The 13,635-nt window shown below is 43.5% G+C and overlaps 1 protein-coding gene across 2 annotated transcripts; it reads left to right on the forward strand.

The window, feature by feature from the left end:
- The first annotated feature begins 2,761 nt into the window (after window positions 1-2,761).
- On the forward strand, window positions 2,762-13,249 carry LOC136942802 (adenosine kinase-like). 2 transcript variants are annotated; one of them, XM_067235788.1, is made up of 11 exons: window positions 2,762-3,005; window positions 5,485-5,559; window positions 6,527-6,580; window positions 9,455-9,533; window positions 9,670-9,842; window positions 9,987-10,095; window positions 11,010-11,180; window positions 11,332-11,367; window positions 11,465-11,579; window positions 11,659-11,745; window positions 11,865-13,249. In XM_067235788.1, the coding sequence occupies exons 1-11, from the start codon at window positions 2,863-2,865 to the stop codon at window positions 11,987-11,989; spliced, it is 1,167 nt and encodes a 388-aa protein (XP_067091889.1). In that variant the 5' UTR covers window positions 2,762-2,862; the 3' UTR covers window positions 11,990-13,249. The 2 variants fall into 2 exon arrangements, with proteins under 2 accessions (XP_067091889.1, XP_067091890.1); XM_067235789.1 differs by lacking the exon at window positions 2,762-3,005 and adding an exon at window positions 3,977-4,028.
- Window positions 13,250-13,635: the final 386 nt, after the last annotated feature.

The raw sequence follows: 13,635 nt of genomic DNA on the forward strand, positions 1-13,635 counted from the left end.
TTGTATAGCCCTTTTTAAACGCAAGCATGTCACAGAGGGCTTCACATACGCCCATAGCACTGCCCCTCAACCAACCTAAACCCTCAAGGAAGACAAGGAAAAACTTGCAGAAAAACTCACTAGAGGAGAAAAAATGGAAGAAACCTTGGGAGGAGCAATTCAGTGAGGGTTCCCCTCCTTCACAGACGGTTGGTGAAAGAGAGGAGCAGAACACAGGCTTAACATAGTCATACAGCAGGGAAATGTCAATGGGTTTTTGAAACACCAAAATCCATTGTTTAACTTAGTAGATGTGGGAAGGGACTGGGAAACTCACTGTTGCCCGTCATGGAGACTGGTTTCCGGTTGGCGACCAGGTCCAGCGTTGGCAGACCGACGACCAGGCAGGTGCTGACAGCTCAAACCCCACACACCACAGGGGATGTGTGGGGGGGGTGGACAGAGAGGAAAGCAGGGATTAGAGAATGCCAGGAGCAGCTAACACTCTCCACCAGCCTTACACCCCCACCCGCCACCTACGGTCTTCTTCTGACTCTCATGACCCAAGCTCTTCACCTGTCTGGCCCCCCAATGGTGGAATAACCTCCCCACCTCCATCAAAGACACAAGAAAAGGCTCAAGACGCACTTGTTCCGGGAGTACAATGGTACTTGATTTGCTGGACCTGATGTTAGTTTCCTCCAGGAAAACAATGACTCTTTTTGAGGGACTTGTTGCTCTTGTTGTTTAGTTGTAACTGATTTAACTATACTCGCTTTGAATTATATTATTGTTGCTTGCTTTCCTACAGGTACACTCTTGCACTTTTGAGGTTCATGTTGTTTAATTGTAACTTCTTTAACTAAATGCTATTGTGTTTCTTCCCATTGGCACTTATTTGCTTTTCACAATGTATGCTTCATGTTTTGGCTACCAACAATGTTTTTGGGACTATCTCGTTGTTTATGATCATTGATAATATGATCACTTAAGTAGCTCTATCTTGGAAGTCGCTTTGGATAAAAGCGTCTGCTAAATGAATAAATGTAAAATGTAAATGTGGGCTCTCAAGTGTCACGTATTGAGCGTGACAGTCACTCATTTTGGTATTTTGTCATGCACTCCCGCCACACATTGTATTTCTCACGCGGAAAAACTATTTATAACATATTTAATATGCCGCAGCGCCCAACCAAAATTCCTCTGGCCACGCCTCTCTTATTATGGAACCGGCAGGAATGAAGCGCGTCTCCCCTGGAGTTCTTAGTCGAGCCTGCCACTTATCAGCCAAATCCAAAAAAAAAGAAAGGTTCTACACAATAGCCAATCATAAAATAGAACTATTGTATCTGGGTAAGATTGAACGCAACAACCAATGAAAAAAAGCATCATATCCTGGAATTGTTCAGGTGATTCTGCTACAAGAGGTACATTCGACTTCATGCAGCGCCGGCGCCGCCGACAGGGAAGCTTAGAATGCCATTGGCTGTTTCAAGTCAGCCGGGCTGACGGCGACGCCGGCGCTGCATGAAGTCGAATGCACCTAACGTCTTCCGACCGTTCACCCACAGAGCAAACCTCTGGAGCTCGAGCATCACTTTCAGCACAGAGTAATGTCATGATCTCCTGTTTTAATGTTACAACAAATTCACAACTTGTTTGACACAAACAATGACAACTTGACTGCTGTTAGAAAATGTTTCCCAGATAATTAGCATCAGTTTTTCATGAGTGTCTGTAACTTAACCAACAGTTTCACAGCCTGTTCACTGACAACACCTGCTCAGAACAAGTCTATAGGCCTAGTCATATTTTTGTTATCACACGATGACTGACATTGTCACATTATAAAGATCTCTTTCCAAATAGGCTTAATAATTTTATTAACACTATATACATTTAAGTGAACCTAATCATTGCTGCCTTTCAAAGATGTCGGGTAAAAAGCAATTAATTAATTAATTAATTTATTAATTGGGGGGGAGGAGGAATGTCACTCTTGCCTGTCTTCAGAACTTGAGAGACATGTGTAATACTTTAGATCTTTTCATCGCCATGAGTTGCCCATTAATTTTTTAGTCACCGTCGGGGGTGCTGGTCAGCTACCTGCGCCTCAACCGTGTTTCAAGAGCTGTGATTCCATATAAACACTTTATTCACTTCATTAACCTAGTTAGTTATACCTTGGGAACTAGACCAATCTGCGAGCTCATTGGCCTGATGCCAGGCTAAGCGACTTGGTAATGACAATAAGAAAGATTTCCTTCACGCTGATAGTGTATATAATGTTTTCATTATTTATAATGTGAGAATCAGAATCAGAATTCGGTTTATTCGCCATGTACGTTATACAAACACGGAATTTACTGTGGCAGGGAGGTGCAAAACACTAAATTAAGTAAAAGTACAAAAGTTTAACTATTTCTAAGAACTAAACAATCTAAGAATACAACCATTTAAATATAAAATAAAATATATATAAAAATAAGAATAAGAATGAGCAGCGTGAGTGGTCAATAGTGGTCAAGAAGTGAGTGAGTGGTCAAGAATAAGGACTTCCAACCAATGTGCACTGAAATAACGCCTGTTTTAAATATGTACATGCTTACCACCACACAGCATCAACGTAGTCTTGGAATACATTCGATACACAATGCAGTTATGTGTCAAAGTGCAAGTATGAGCAAGCCAAAAGATGCCTGATTATTTGAACAACGTCTGACTTTAGTCTTTTCGCTCAGGCGCAATGCGTGGACAGCTTACATTGGCTCGTGTGGTTGCTGTAGCTGTGGTCCATTGATTTTATAGCAGTTCCTTTAGATATCTCATTCGCAGTCAAGCATTCATCTCATTCGGCTGTTAAGCAGTGCAACTGAAAGAAACATGGCATCTGGAGAACCCAAATCGAAGAGACTCCGACTTTCCACGAGGGGTGGGAAAGAAGAGAAGGCAGTCTCAGAGAAGAGCCCTGCAAGGAAAAGCCTAGCCAGAAAGAGCAAAGGGAAAAAGAGTCCAGTTAAACTCAGGTAGCTATCGAGCTTGTTAGATTTCCATTCCACAGGGCTAAATCTGAACTAATTTGCAGAATGCACGTGCAAGGCATTTACACTGGCCTGACAGGACAGTCAAATCCGTAGGGATTTGAATTAGAATCGATCGTGTATTCAAACAATAGGCTAGATAATTATGCATTGACGGTGTTTGATGAAAACGTGCCGCTTGATTTCTAAATGTATTTAGTCTGTTCGGAGTGTGGCTCGGAGTGTGGTTGAAATCATATTGTGTCACTGATGCAAAGTTGTGTGTAAAGTCCGGCAGGCGTGTGGGGTTTCCCACGTGTCTGTTGCTAGGCATGCATGAGTTTGAACAGGGTAGTGCGATAGGCCTACTTAGAAAATATCAGCTGTAGTAGAAGATCTTTGTCTGAAATCCAAGGTTAAGAAACATTTTCACTTGGCCAGGGTAATGTTCAATTTCACCGTCCAGTCACTAGGTAGCCATGGTCATGGTTGTACCTAATGTACAACAGTGTTGCAAGACCTGTGATTCAAGATAAACACTTTATCGACTTTTACCTTCTGACCAGAACTGGGAACATTTTTGGAAGTCTCTTGCCCGACCACGTGATGTTTGCTTTGTTCTGTAAAATATGATTGCCATGTATACCCTTCTGTTTGGTCAGTGCGTTATGCCCGCATATCAAGTATGATCATATGTTCGTCAGCTAATAGTCTCAGTGCCCAAGCCAATTATTGTAGTGGTACACTTCTCACGGTGTCATCCAAATACACAAGTTCCTTGTAGGCAAAATATTGAAAGCGGCCAAACACCGCTTCAGATTTGTCCACCTTGCCCCGCCCACTGGCCACATGACCAATCAGCTAAGCCCCTAGAGGAGGGTCTTTAGATGCAGACGAAAATCGATCCAGCTGCACAAACTGAAATTAACAGTTTTGGGACGCAGAGTCCTTTTTGGGTTTATCTCTGTTAAGACAACAAGTCTTGTTTTTGTCTGTTGGTCTTACTGAAGACATCATGCCTGCTGCACGGTAGGGGCACTGACCTACTGGAGGGAGTGTGTCATCTTATTACATGGCTCTTTTCATTAATTGTAATGTTAACAGATAGATGCAATGGGCATGGTTATATCTGGTGCTTTGTAGTCAATGTTCAGCTATCTTCAGTGAGTTTATTGATTGGATGATAAGGGATATTTCCTGTGTGCACTGAACAATCAATGCAGGGTCTTCTGGACTGATGTTAATTGGTGAAAGAGGAATCCCCTACCTAGAGACGGACATTGAAACAGCCGTCTGTTTCTGTAGACACTGCTCTCGTCTCTGCGCCTGTCTGAAAATTATTTGGATGTCCAGTGTTGGTGTTCACCACAGAATAGAGAGATAGGAATTTGTATTGGGTTGTGGTAATCCAAAGGAGATGCTTTTGTTTGTCGAGAGTGAGTAGAAAGAGGGTGTGTATGTTTTACTGTGTAGTGTTTGTGGAACGGGAGGCACCTGTAATGAAATACTCTTGCTAGGCGCAACCATCAGGGCTTTTCTCAGAGACGGACGGATCCTGTTGCTGGCCAGCGGTGGGATGAAAGACGGACATAGAGGCTGCTCACTTCACTGAGGCAGAAACAGTACCAAGAATACAGCTGTCTGTTGGTTTTTAGGATTGAATATTAAAAAGTGTTTGTTAATGTGTGTTAAACTGATGCTTGTAGGGCTTCTGTCAATGTTTCTCAGAAGGACACGTACACACGTTGCCTGCAGTGCAGAATAATACTATTGTGTGTCTTGAGTTTGCTTTACTTGAGTATGGCGAAAAGCCAACTCAAGCCACACAATGTTGCTGTCTGTGAATTATGTCCTTCTATTGGGCAGCTAAGAGGGGCGGGGGTAGAAGGCTGGTTTGAGAATTTGTGTTTTCGAGCACTCGCTTCATATTATAGACTCCATAATGCATGTAGTGTACTCAGAGAATCCCAGAGAGAAACTCAAATGGATGCAGTCACACACACTGATCATGGCTCACACAGTCATGTCCTGTCCTGATGTTGCCTCGTGGTAAACATTTAACATAATTGAATGATTGACTGAATAGGACTCACTTCAACATCTCACTTCTGTTTCATTTTGCTGGCAAATCATAAACATTATATTTTGTTCCCCTTTTTATATAATGTTCCTACAAAGCACCTCTAAGGCTTTTCATAGTGAGGCTGTGTGGCCAGAAAAAACTTGGGAGTCGTGTGTGTGTGTGTGTGAGGTGGGGGGCACAACATTTTATGATGTAGGCAAGTACATTACTATGCCTTCATCCAGGTTGTGTATAAATGCAATTATAATGATTGTTCAGTAGTGTTGTGTATGTTAATTGTATAATAAAATAAGTAACATCATACATTATTTATCTGTACCTATGTTTAGACACATGTATTACTGTTTCCTTCATGTGCTGTGTGGTTTCTAATGGAACTTTGTGTCTGTCTGTGTGTTTCAGTGCTAACTGTCTGTTTGGGATGGGGAACCCTCTACTGGACATCATATCTGTGGTGGACAAGGACCTCCTAGATAAGTGAGTGACTGAATTGGACTCCCAGCTGGTCACTCATAGCTTTGGGGAAAGAGGCATGCAAAGGGAAGATGTTGAATGCAAAGTATAAAAGGGTTGTCACCTCTTTCTTTGTGTGGTTCTCTTTCTGTCTGTGTCTCTTTGTCAACCCACGTAAAGACAGAAGTGTGATAGCACCAACAGTCGGGCGGTTCCACCGGCCACAGCCCCACTATGCTGCGTCCTCTCACTCTCCTCTTGTCATATCCCCCTATGCTCTCCTCTCCCTCTCCTAATTTGTTCCTGTCATTCCTTTCTCTCACCCTTCATCCACCTATTTACTTTTCACTCTTTCCACCCCCTCTCCTGCGCGCGCGCGCGCGCGTGTGTGTGAGAGAGATCACGTTACTAGTGACTTTATGGCAGACATTATTAAAATACATCACACCACTTGCCAGTCCCACCACAAACAACCTCTGATATGTTTGTGACAGCTCCTCCTGCTCTGTACGTTATAACAGGCAATCTTATGTGTAGGTGTAGATGTGGTATAGTGTGGCGTCTTTTGTGGTATGTTGTCTCGTGTGGGTATGGTGTTGTGATATTCATATAGTTAATTCCCAGCCCAGTCTTTTTAGTTCAGGCTAGAGTACGACAGGAGAGGCCTTGCTGGGGCAGGCTGCTTCAAGACTAGGGCAAAGGCCTCCTTTGATTAGTTATGGAGTCCAATTTCTCAGGCCACTTGCATAAATGTCTGGATTAGAGCTGGGCAAAACTCGCTGGATGTCTGGCTTAGAGACTAAATGGAGAGTAGGAGATTGAACAATTTACAGAGTCAGCTGAGCCACTGTGTTATAATGTGTGTGTGTGTGTGTGTGCTTGTAAATAAGGTAGAGGATAAAGGGGCTAATCTACGTTACATACAAGAGGCTGAAAGTATTAGGTATGGTGGATTTATGTTCCAGCTTTGACTTTGTTCTGTCTCCCTTAGGTATGGACTTAAGGCCAATGACCAGATCCTGGCAGAGGACAAACACAAAGAACTGTGGGTATATCACCATTCTTCCTGTTCATGCGCCTTGTTTCTCCCCCCCCATCTCGAACACACTCTGAGCTTGCTCTTGCTGTTCCAGAGCAGACTAGATGAAACAGGAACACTCTAGAACTCGCCAACCACAACCAACCTCTGTCCCTTTCAGCTAGCCAATGAGCACAGCAGGAGACTCCGCTCAGAGAGCTGGTTTTGGCCAATAGCAAAGCTGGAGGCTTCACCTCCCATTCCCTTTGAGATGAAATGCTGGTCAAGGCAGAAGGCAAATATTTGACAAGAGCGTAGATAAGACGGACAAGAGATCTGTGAGAGTGTGCATCAGCCCTATGGGTATAGCTTAGCATGAGTAAAAGCAGCAGACTACCAAACAGATGTAGAGGTCTTTAGGTGATGGCATTACATGGTGGCTAATCCAGCCTCACTGAGCTGTTTCTACCCTGCTCCTGTTGATCCTGTCAGCCCCTCGGTTCTGTGGCTCGATATCTTAATATCTGGATGACATTACATTCTCCATTTATCACATCAGTCATGGGCCCCAGAACAGGACCATGTAAAAGCTGATGTGTATCTAGAGACAAGACCTCTCTGCCTCCTTCCTACCTCCTCCCTTTTTCCCTCTCTTACCCACCTCTTATCTCCCTCCCACCTCCCCTTCCCTTCTTCCTCATAGGGATGGGCGTGGTTAATCGAATATCCGGATATCCTAAAGTAAGTTAGTATTCGAATACTTTTTTCGAATACTTATGAGCATAGTTTAATTAAAAAACTTTTTTTTTTAATGAGAAACCGTCGCTTCGTGGTGTGAATTCTAATAGTTGTGACGTTAGAAATGATGAAACCCATCAACAAAGGTATGCTACGTGACCCTGCGTTCTGCTGCGAGTCTCCTTTCATTTCATTTGGCGCTACAAGAAGCTTAGTTTCCTGGCTAAGCAGTAGGTACCTCGCCGCAACCTCAGTTCCTGCAGAGTCGTTTCTACGCCGGCCTGCTCGTATATCGACTCCGTACTCGCCTCTCCCCTGTTTATATGCTCATTTTCCTGAATAAAAATGCGTATGGCTAATGCATTTGTGGCTTATTTATTTTTGTATTTACCAGTAGCCATGTAGAGCTAGCATAATCGGCTATTTATGTTTGCATTGTGTGGTGGAGCACCGTATCCTATAGGATTCCGGTTCCAAGTTAATATGCAATATTTCTCCATGTGTGTCTTTCGTTTTTATCGAGGATAGCCTACCCAATGTGTTTAATTTCGTCCAATGTATTTTTTTTAACTTTATATTACACATAATAGCTCAGCGCTATTCCGCCAATTTAAGAGCCTATACGTCTGAAGACACAGCGTTTTTTCAAGTTCATTGTCTTTTCGTCATGTTGATAAATTGATCTTTCATTTGTTTTCTTTATTCAATCCTTATTTAATATAATAGCTTAACAGTCCCAATTATTGCCAGCATGTTTGGTGGTTCATGTGTTTACTGTATGCTTTGCGTCATGTCAGGCTAATTAGGCTACATAACGGAACCACATTAATAAAAATAGATTATCCGGATATTCGAAAATCATTTCGGATACTATTCGAATAGTGAAATCAGTTCAAATCTCCATCCCTACTTCCTCACTAGGGTGACCAGACGTCCGGATTTCGTCCGGACAGTCCGGTTTTCCAGTCCTTTGTCCGCCCTTTTGTCCTCCTTTTTGACCCTTCCTGCCCACCGTCGCAATTTACCACTCGCGTAGGCTTTCAGATGCCAAAAAGAAAGACCTCCTTCAAACCTAGTTCAGAACTTTGCCACTAAGAGCAGCAAAGATCAATATTGTGCCTTCTGTAAGCTCTGTCGCAGTAGTAGGGGGGAAGGGGCTTTAGAGCGGCATGCCTGCGCAAGGCAACGACGCAAGGATAATGCTATTTCTGCCGGGCACTCGTCTTAACATCAGTTTTTGCTCCGCACACAACAACAATTGAAATAGTTTGGGGAAGTCGCTCTGGATAAGAGCGTCTGCTAAATGACTAAATGTAATGTAATGGTACTGTCTCATTTTCTTTATCTTTTGACAACTTTTCTCACCAAAGACAACAGAAAATCAGTGCACTTGTATTGAAGTATTGGATTTGTATTCAAATTACAAATGCTGACTTACTAAAATGACTAATGTTACTGTTGTTGTTGTTGTCCCGTCCCGTCCCCGGTCAACAACTTTTTGGGATTGTCCTCCTTTTTTACCCTTTTTTCCTCCTTTTTGGACCCAAGTGTCTTCCTTTTCAGGGTCATGCTTCCGGTCACCCTATTCCTCACAGAGAGAGAACTGAGTATTTCCCCCTTCCTTGCTCTTCCCCTCCTTTTCTCTTCTCCCTCCTGTAGTCCCCTTCCCCTGAATTTCTCTTTGAAACACCCGTCAGTCTCAGGACCTTAGCTGCAGTTGGCCTATCAATGTCCGGTGATCTTAGCCATTCACACATACTCAAACCCTTCATTGGAGAGGCTGATAAAGCTTCTATATTTATAATGTGTTTAAACATGGGGGACATGTGCGTCAAGCTAAAGAACAATAAACAATGAAGAGATTGCACTTAAAGTTTCAGATGAGAAATATTGTCATTTAAATGAACCTTTTAAATGGTGCAGCCAAGTGTTGAGTGGCTCATCAAAGGGAGTGCTGATCCATGCAGGATGAGACAACAGCCTTGATTAATCAGAGTGGTGTATTTGTCTGTTATTGTTGGCGGGGATTTCACTGGACAGCTGCTAGGTTCATCTGCTCTCTCCAGCACGTTGGGTACCCTGTCACTTCCTCTCTCCGTCTACCTCACACCCTTCCTCTCTTAACCTCACTGTGTGTGTGTGTGTGTTTTTTTTTTGATGCAGGTTTGAAGAGATTGTGAAAAAGTTCAAAGTGGAGTACCATGCTGGAGGAGCGACCCAGAACTCTATAAAGATTGCACAGGTGGTCCCCTACACACGCACTACACACAGCTACACATATGGTGCAGCTTCATCCGTGTCAGTTATATTTACCCCACCCAGTCTGACGGTGTCCAGACTAGTTCGTCTGAACTCCATTCTGGTGGTGTCTTCTGTAGTGGATGATCCAGGAGCCCCACAAGGTGTGCACGTTCTTTGGCTGCATCGGGAAGGACCGCTTCGGGGAGATCTTGAAGGAGAAGGCAGAGGAGGTCCACGTCGACGCCCACTACTATGAGCAGGAGGAGGAGCCTACCGGAACCTGCGCCGTCTGCGTCACTGGGGACAACAGGTACACACACACACACACACAAACACTCTGAGACACGCTTACCTTGCCTTTCACACATCCACCATGTTAAATGATCACACCCAGCGGTTTGTCATCCACTACTGTATTTCTGTCTTTCCCCTCCTCCCTTCCCTCCATATTCAGGTCTCTGGTTGCTAACCTGGCTGCTGCTAACTGTTACAAGAAAGACAAGCATCTAGACCTGGAGGAGAACTGGAAGCTGATAGAGAAGGCCAGGGTCTACTACATTGCTGTGAGTGGTCCTTTCATTTTATTTAGTAAATGGGAATTTGCATACTATGTAGTTTGCTTGCTATGTATTGCGATGACATGACCTGTGCAGAGCTATGGCAGGTTATACAGTTCTGTGACAGGTTTTGTAATGCTGTGACAGGCTATGTAATGCTATGGCAGGATATGCAGTGTTGTGACCAGTGACGGTTGGTGGTAATATTGGGTGGGAGGGCTAAAAAAGTGCAAGTCAAATCCTTTTTTTAGCTACACTTGCCCTTAGCCAGTCCTTTCTTTCCTACCAAGTTATTTTAACCTTTGGACGGTGTGTCTCACGTCGATGTACCTCCTTCTTTCTACCTTTTCTTCTAAAGAAACAAAGGAAATGGATGACAAAGAAATGATCCACCTGATCCAAAATGATTCGCCAGCCATCACAAACATCACGTTCCCCACTCTCACACACAGAAGCCACTAGCACCTGACAGTCTATGCGTCCACTGTCAGTGATCAAAAAAGTAAACGGCCTCTGTGGGCTGAATTAATTTAGGCAAATCACGAGGGTGTGCCAGACACTTGTCACTTACAAGTCCATAGTCTTGTACAGTAGCACCCCCGGCTGTCATTGGTCAAACGTCAATGGCCTGTGGGCTGAATTAATGCCTTAACCTGTCACACTCACTATGAAGATGAACGGTAGCTGATGCATTTTGGCTGGAAAAAATAAGCCCATTTAGATATTTTTTAGTTTTTCATGTGAATATTTGGTGTTGCTGTTCTAGGTGCCACCAACATTTTAAACAATCTGTTGCAAGTTGTTTAATATTTTCTCTCAACTTAATTGTAAAAGATAGGGAGGGCTTAGACTTAGGCTTAGGGCATTTATACAAGCCGCCACTGGCTAAGACGGGTTCTAACCAGGTGGTCTCCTCCCAGGGGTTCTTTCTGACTGTGTCAGTGGAGTCCATACTAAAGGTGGCCAAACATGCATCAGAAAACAACAAGCTGTTCAGCCTCAACCTGTCCGCCCCCTTCATCAGCCAGTTCTTCAAAGACGCTCTGATGCAGGTCATGCCGTACGTGGACGTGCTCTTTGGCAATGAGACGGTAATGACAGCAGGACACACGCACTCATTTACTCTCTCATGCACACTCGCACCCAAACAGACTCTCTCTCTCACACACACATACACACACAGCAGTGCAGCATGGCTGAAATGAAGGCCCAGATATCTCATGGCTTCCCTGTGTGTTTCAGGAGGCGGCTACCTTTGCTGATGAGCAGGGCTTTGAAGTGAGTGAGCTGGCAAGATGTCACACACATACCAGTATAATTATGTATGAAAGAGGATGTGTTTTGCCAATGAATGCAAATTATTTTTTGTGTGTAGACTAGGGACATCAAAGAGATCACCAAGAAGACCCAGGCTCTGCCAAAAGTCAACCAAAAGAGACCGAGGGTTGTTGTTTTCACCCAGGGCAAGGAAGGAACGATCATGAGCATTGGTGAACATACACACGCGCAAACAGACAAACAGAAACTGACTGATGGAAGAGTATCTACTAGAGAAATGTGTTTGTGTAGGTGACGAGGTGGATTGTTTTCCTGTGCTGGAGATTGATCAGAAGGACATCGTGGACACTAATGGAGCTGGAGATGCCTTCGTTGGAGGTAGGGTGTATGAGAGAGAGAGAAATTGTGTGTGTGTGTGTGTGCGAGAGAAAGGGTGCATGAGTCATGTGGGATAGGGTGTGTGAGTACTCTGTGTAAGAATTATGTCTGTTTGGCAGGCTTCCTGTCAGAGTTGGTCCAGGAAAAGTCTCTGGATCAGTGTGTGAAAGCGGGTCACTATGCCGCCAACGTCATCATCAGACGAGCTGGATGCACCTTCCCTGACAAACCTGACTTCCACTGAAAAGCCCCCCCCTGTCAACCTTCTTCACCTGACCCAAACTCCCCCCAACCTCTCCTCCACTGCACCTAGCTCAGACGATCTCCTGCAATTATTTCTACCCCTCAAATTAACCAAATCTCCTACCCTTTTCTTTGCTGATCCATCCGGACCCTTAAATGTTTTCTATCCATCCATCTTCCATGTGTCAACCTGCATGCTCACTTGTATGGCTGTTATGGTAGTCTTCCACTGGGGGGGTGATCTAAGGCCAAGCAGGTCATAGATTCTGAACTGAGAGAGTGCTAACCATTTAGGGTAAATCTGGCTTAAGGCTGCTATTGATGTTCTAAAGTTCTATATAAGTACAGCTATTTCATGTGTCATTTGGTGCCAACCTGGTACATCGTTTGCCTCAGTGTGTATGTTTGTGTCTCAAACTGATTTTAAATCAGCTTTACTGCCCAATAACCCCCCAACACACACACTCACAGCTCTAGTTTCCTCTGTAGGAGCTAAGCTAAAAGAGGATTTTACTAAATGGAGTATAATACGGAACATGAGACAAGTAGAGTGCAATATTTGGGTTTCTTATATACTAGTGTAATAATTGGACCAATACGCTGTTCCTATTGGTCCAGAAGACGTTCTCAAAAGTTAATAATACCGTTTATATACCTCCTGAAAGTTCGCAGAGGTAAATAAAGTTTTTACAATTCATTTAGCAGACACCTTTTAAAGTTTCATTAATTGATGTATATTAATTAGACAGCTTCTTGAAGCAAATATACGTTTTAACAGGCCAGTGATGCTATGAAACCAAATAGATTCCTTAAAAATGCACACTTTTCTAAATGTTTCAAGGCCTTTATTGTATGAAATGTGTTTTGATAATGATGAGATTTATTTCCTAATGAGCACATTGATCTTTGTAAGAATATTTTGGCATAAAAAAAAGATAAAAAATATTACAATCTTGACGCAAACAAAGCTAACTGCTGTTGTGAGGGGAGAACAGTGTTCTAACAGGTGTGTACTCCCATCCATGTGCCTTCTGTTCTACATTATATGTTAAGGGATGGTTCTCCACGCACAATTTTCCCAGAAATCTAGAGACCAGATCCAGATGTGGTATCTTCTGCTTTTGGTACTGTGTGAGCAGGTGCTGGGATGTGAGAAGGAGTTAAGAAGTTGCTCTCTTCTGTGTGTTTGTGCTCATGTACAGTAAAAGTTCTGTGTCTGTGATGCCTCAAAAAACTAAATTAAAAAAGACTGACGATCTTAAACGTGCAGCGTGTCTGTTTCTGTATGCCTTACACTTACATGTTGTCATTTAGCAAACACTCTTATCCAGAGCGACTTACAGTAAGCACAGGGACATTCCCCCCGAGGCAAGTAAGCTGCCTTCGGGTCACATGACCCAAAGGTTCATAACAAACCATCGTTGTGTTTACCCAATTTTACCCAATACAAAAACAAATAAAAATAATTTTCTTTTAACCGTCGCAATGTTGGGGGTCTGAGACAGCCCAACGGTTAAAAGAAAATGCTTTACTTTGTTTCTGTATGCGGTGAAGTTGTCGCAATACGACGGTGGGTCACAATGACTGATGGGTCAGAACGACCCGAAGATAAAGGGTTAAGACTGGGTTTTTACCTGAGTTCCTTTG

Source organism: Osmerus mordax, chromosome 5 (genome assembly GCF_038355195.1).
Source record: "Osmerus mordax isolate fOsmMor3 chromosome 5, fOsmMor3.pri, whole genome shotgun sequence".
In the NCBI taxonomy this organism is placed as follows: Eukaryota; Metazoa; Chordata; class Actinopteri; order Osmeriformes; family Osmeridae; genus Osmerus; species Osmerus mordax.

Bases quoted from the DNA above. Each gene is read 5' to 3' on its own strand.
- LOC136942802 (XM_067235788.1), top strand. From the start codon at position 2,863: ATGGCATCTGGAGAACCCAAATCGAAGAGACTCCGACTTTCCACGAGG. The intron at 9,843-9,986 runs GTACACACACAC...CTCCATATTCAG, and splicing joins TGCGTCACTGGGGACAACAG to GTCTCTGGTTGCTAACCTGG. The intron at 11,746-11,864 runs GTAGGGTGTATG...TCTGTTTGGCAG, and splicing joins TGGAGATGCCTTCGTTGGAG to GCTTCCTGTCAGAGTTGGTC.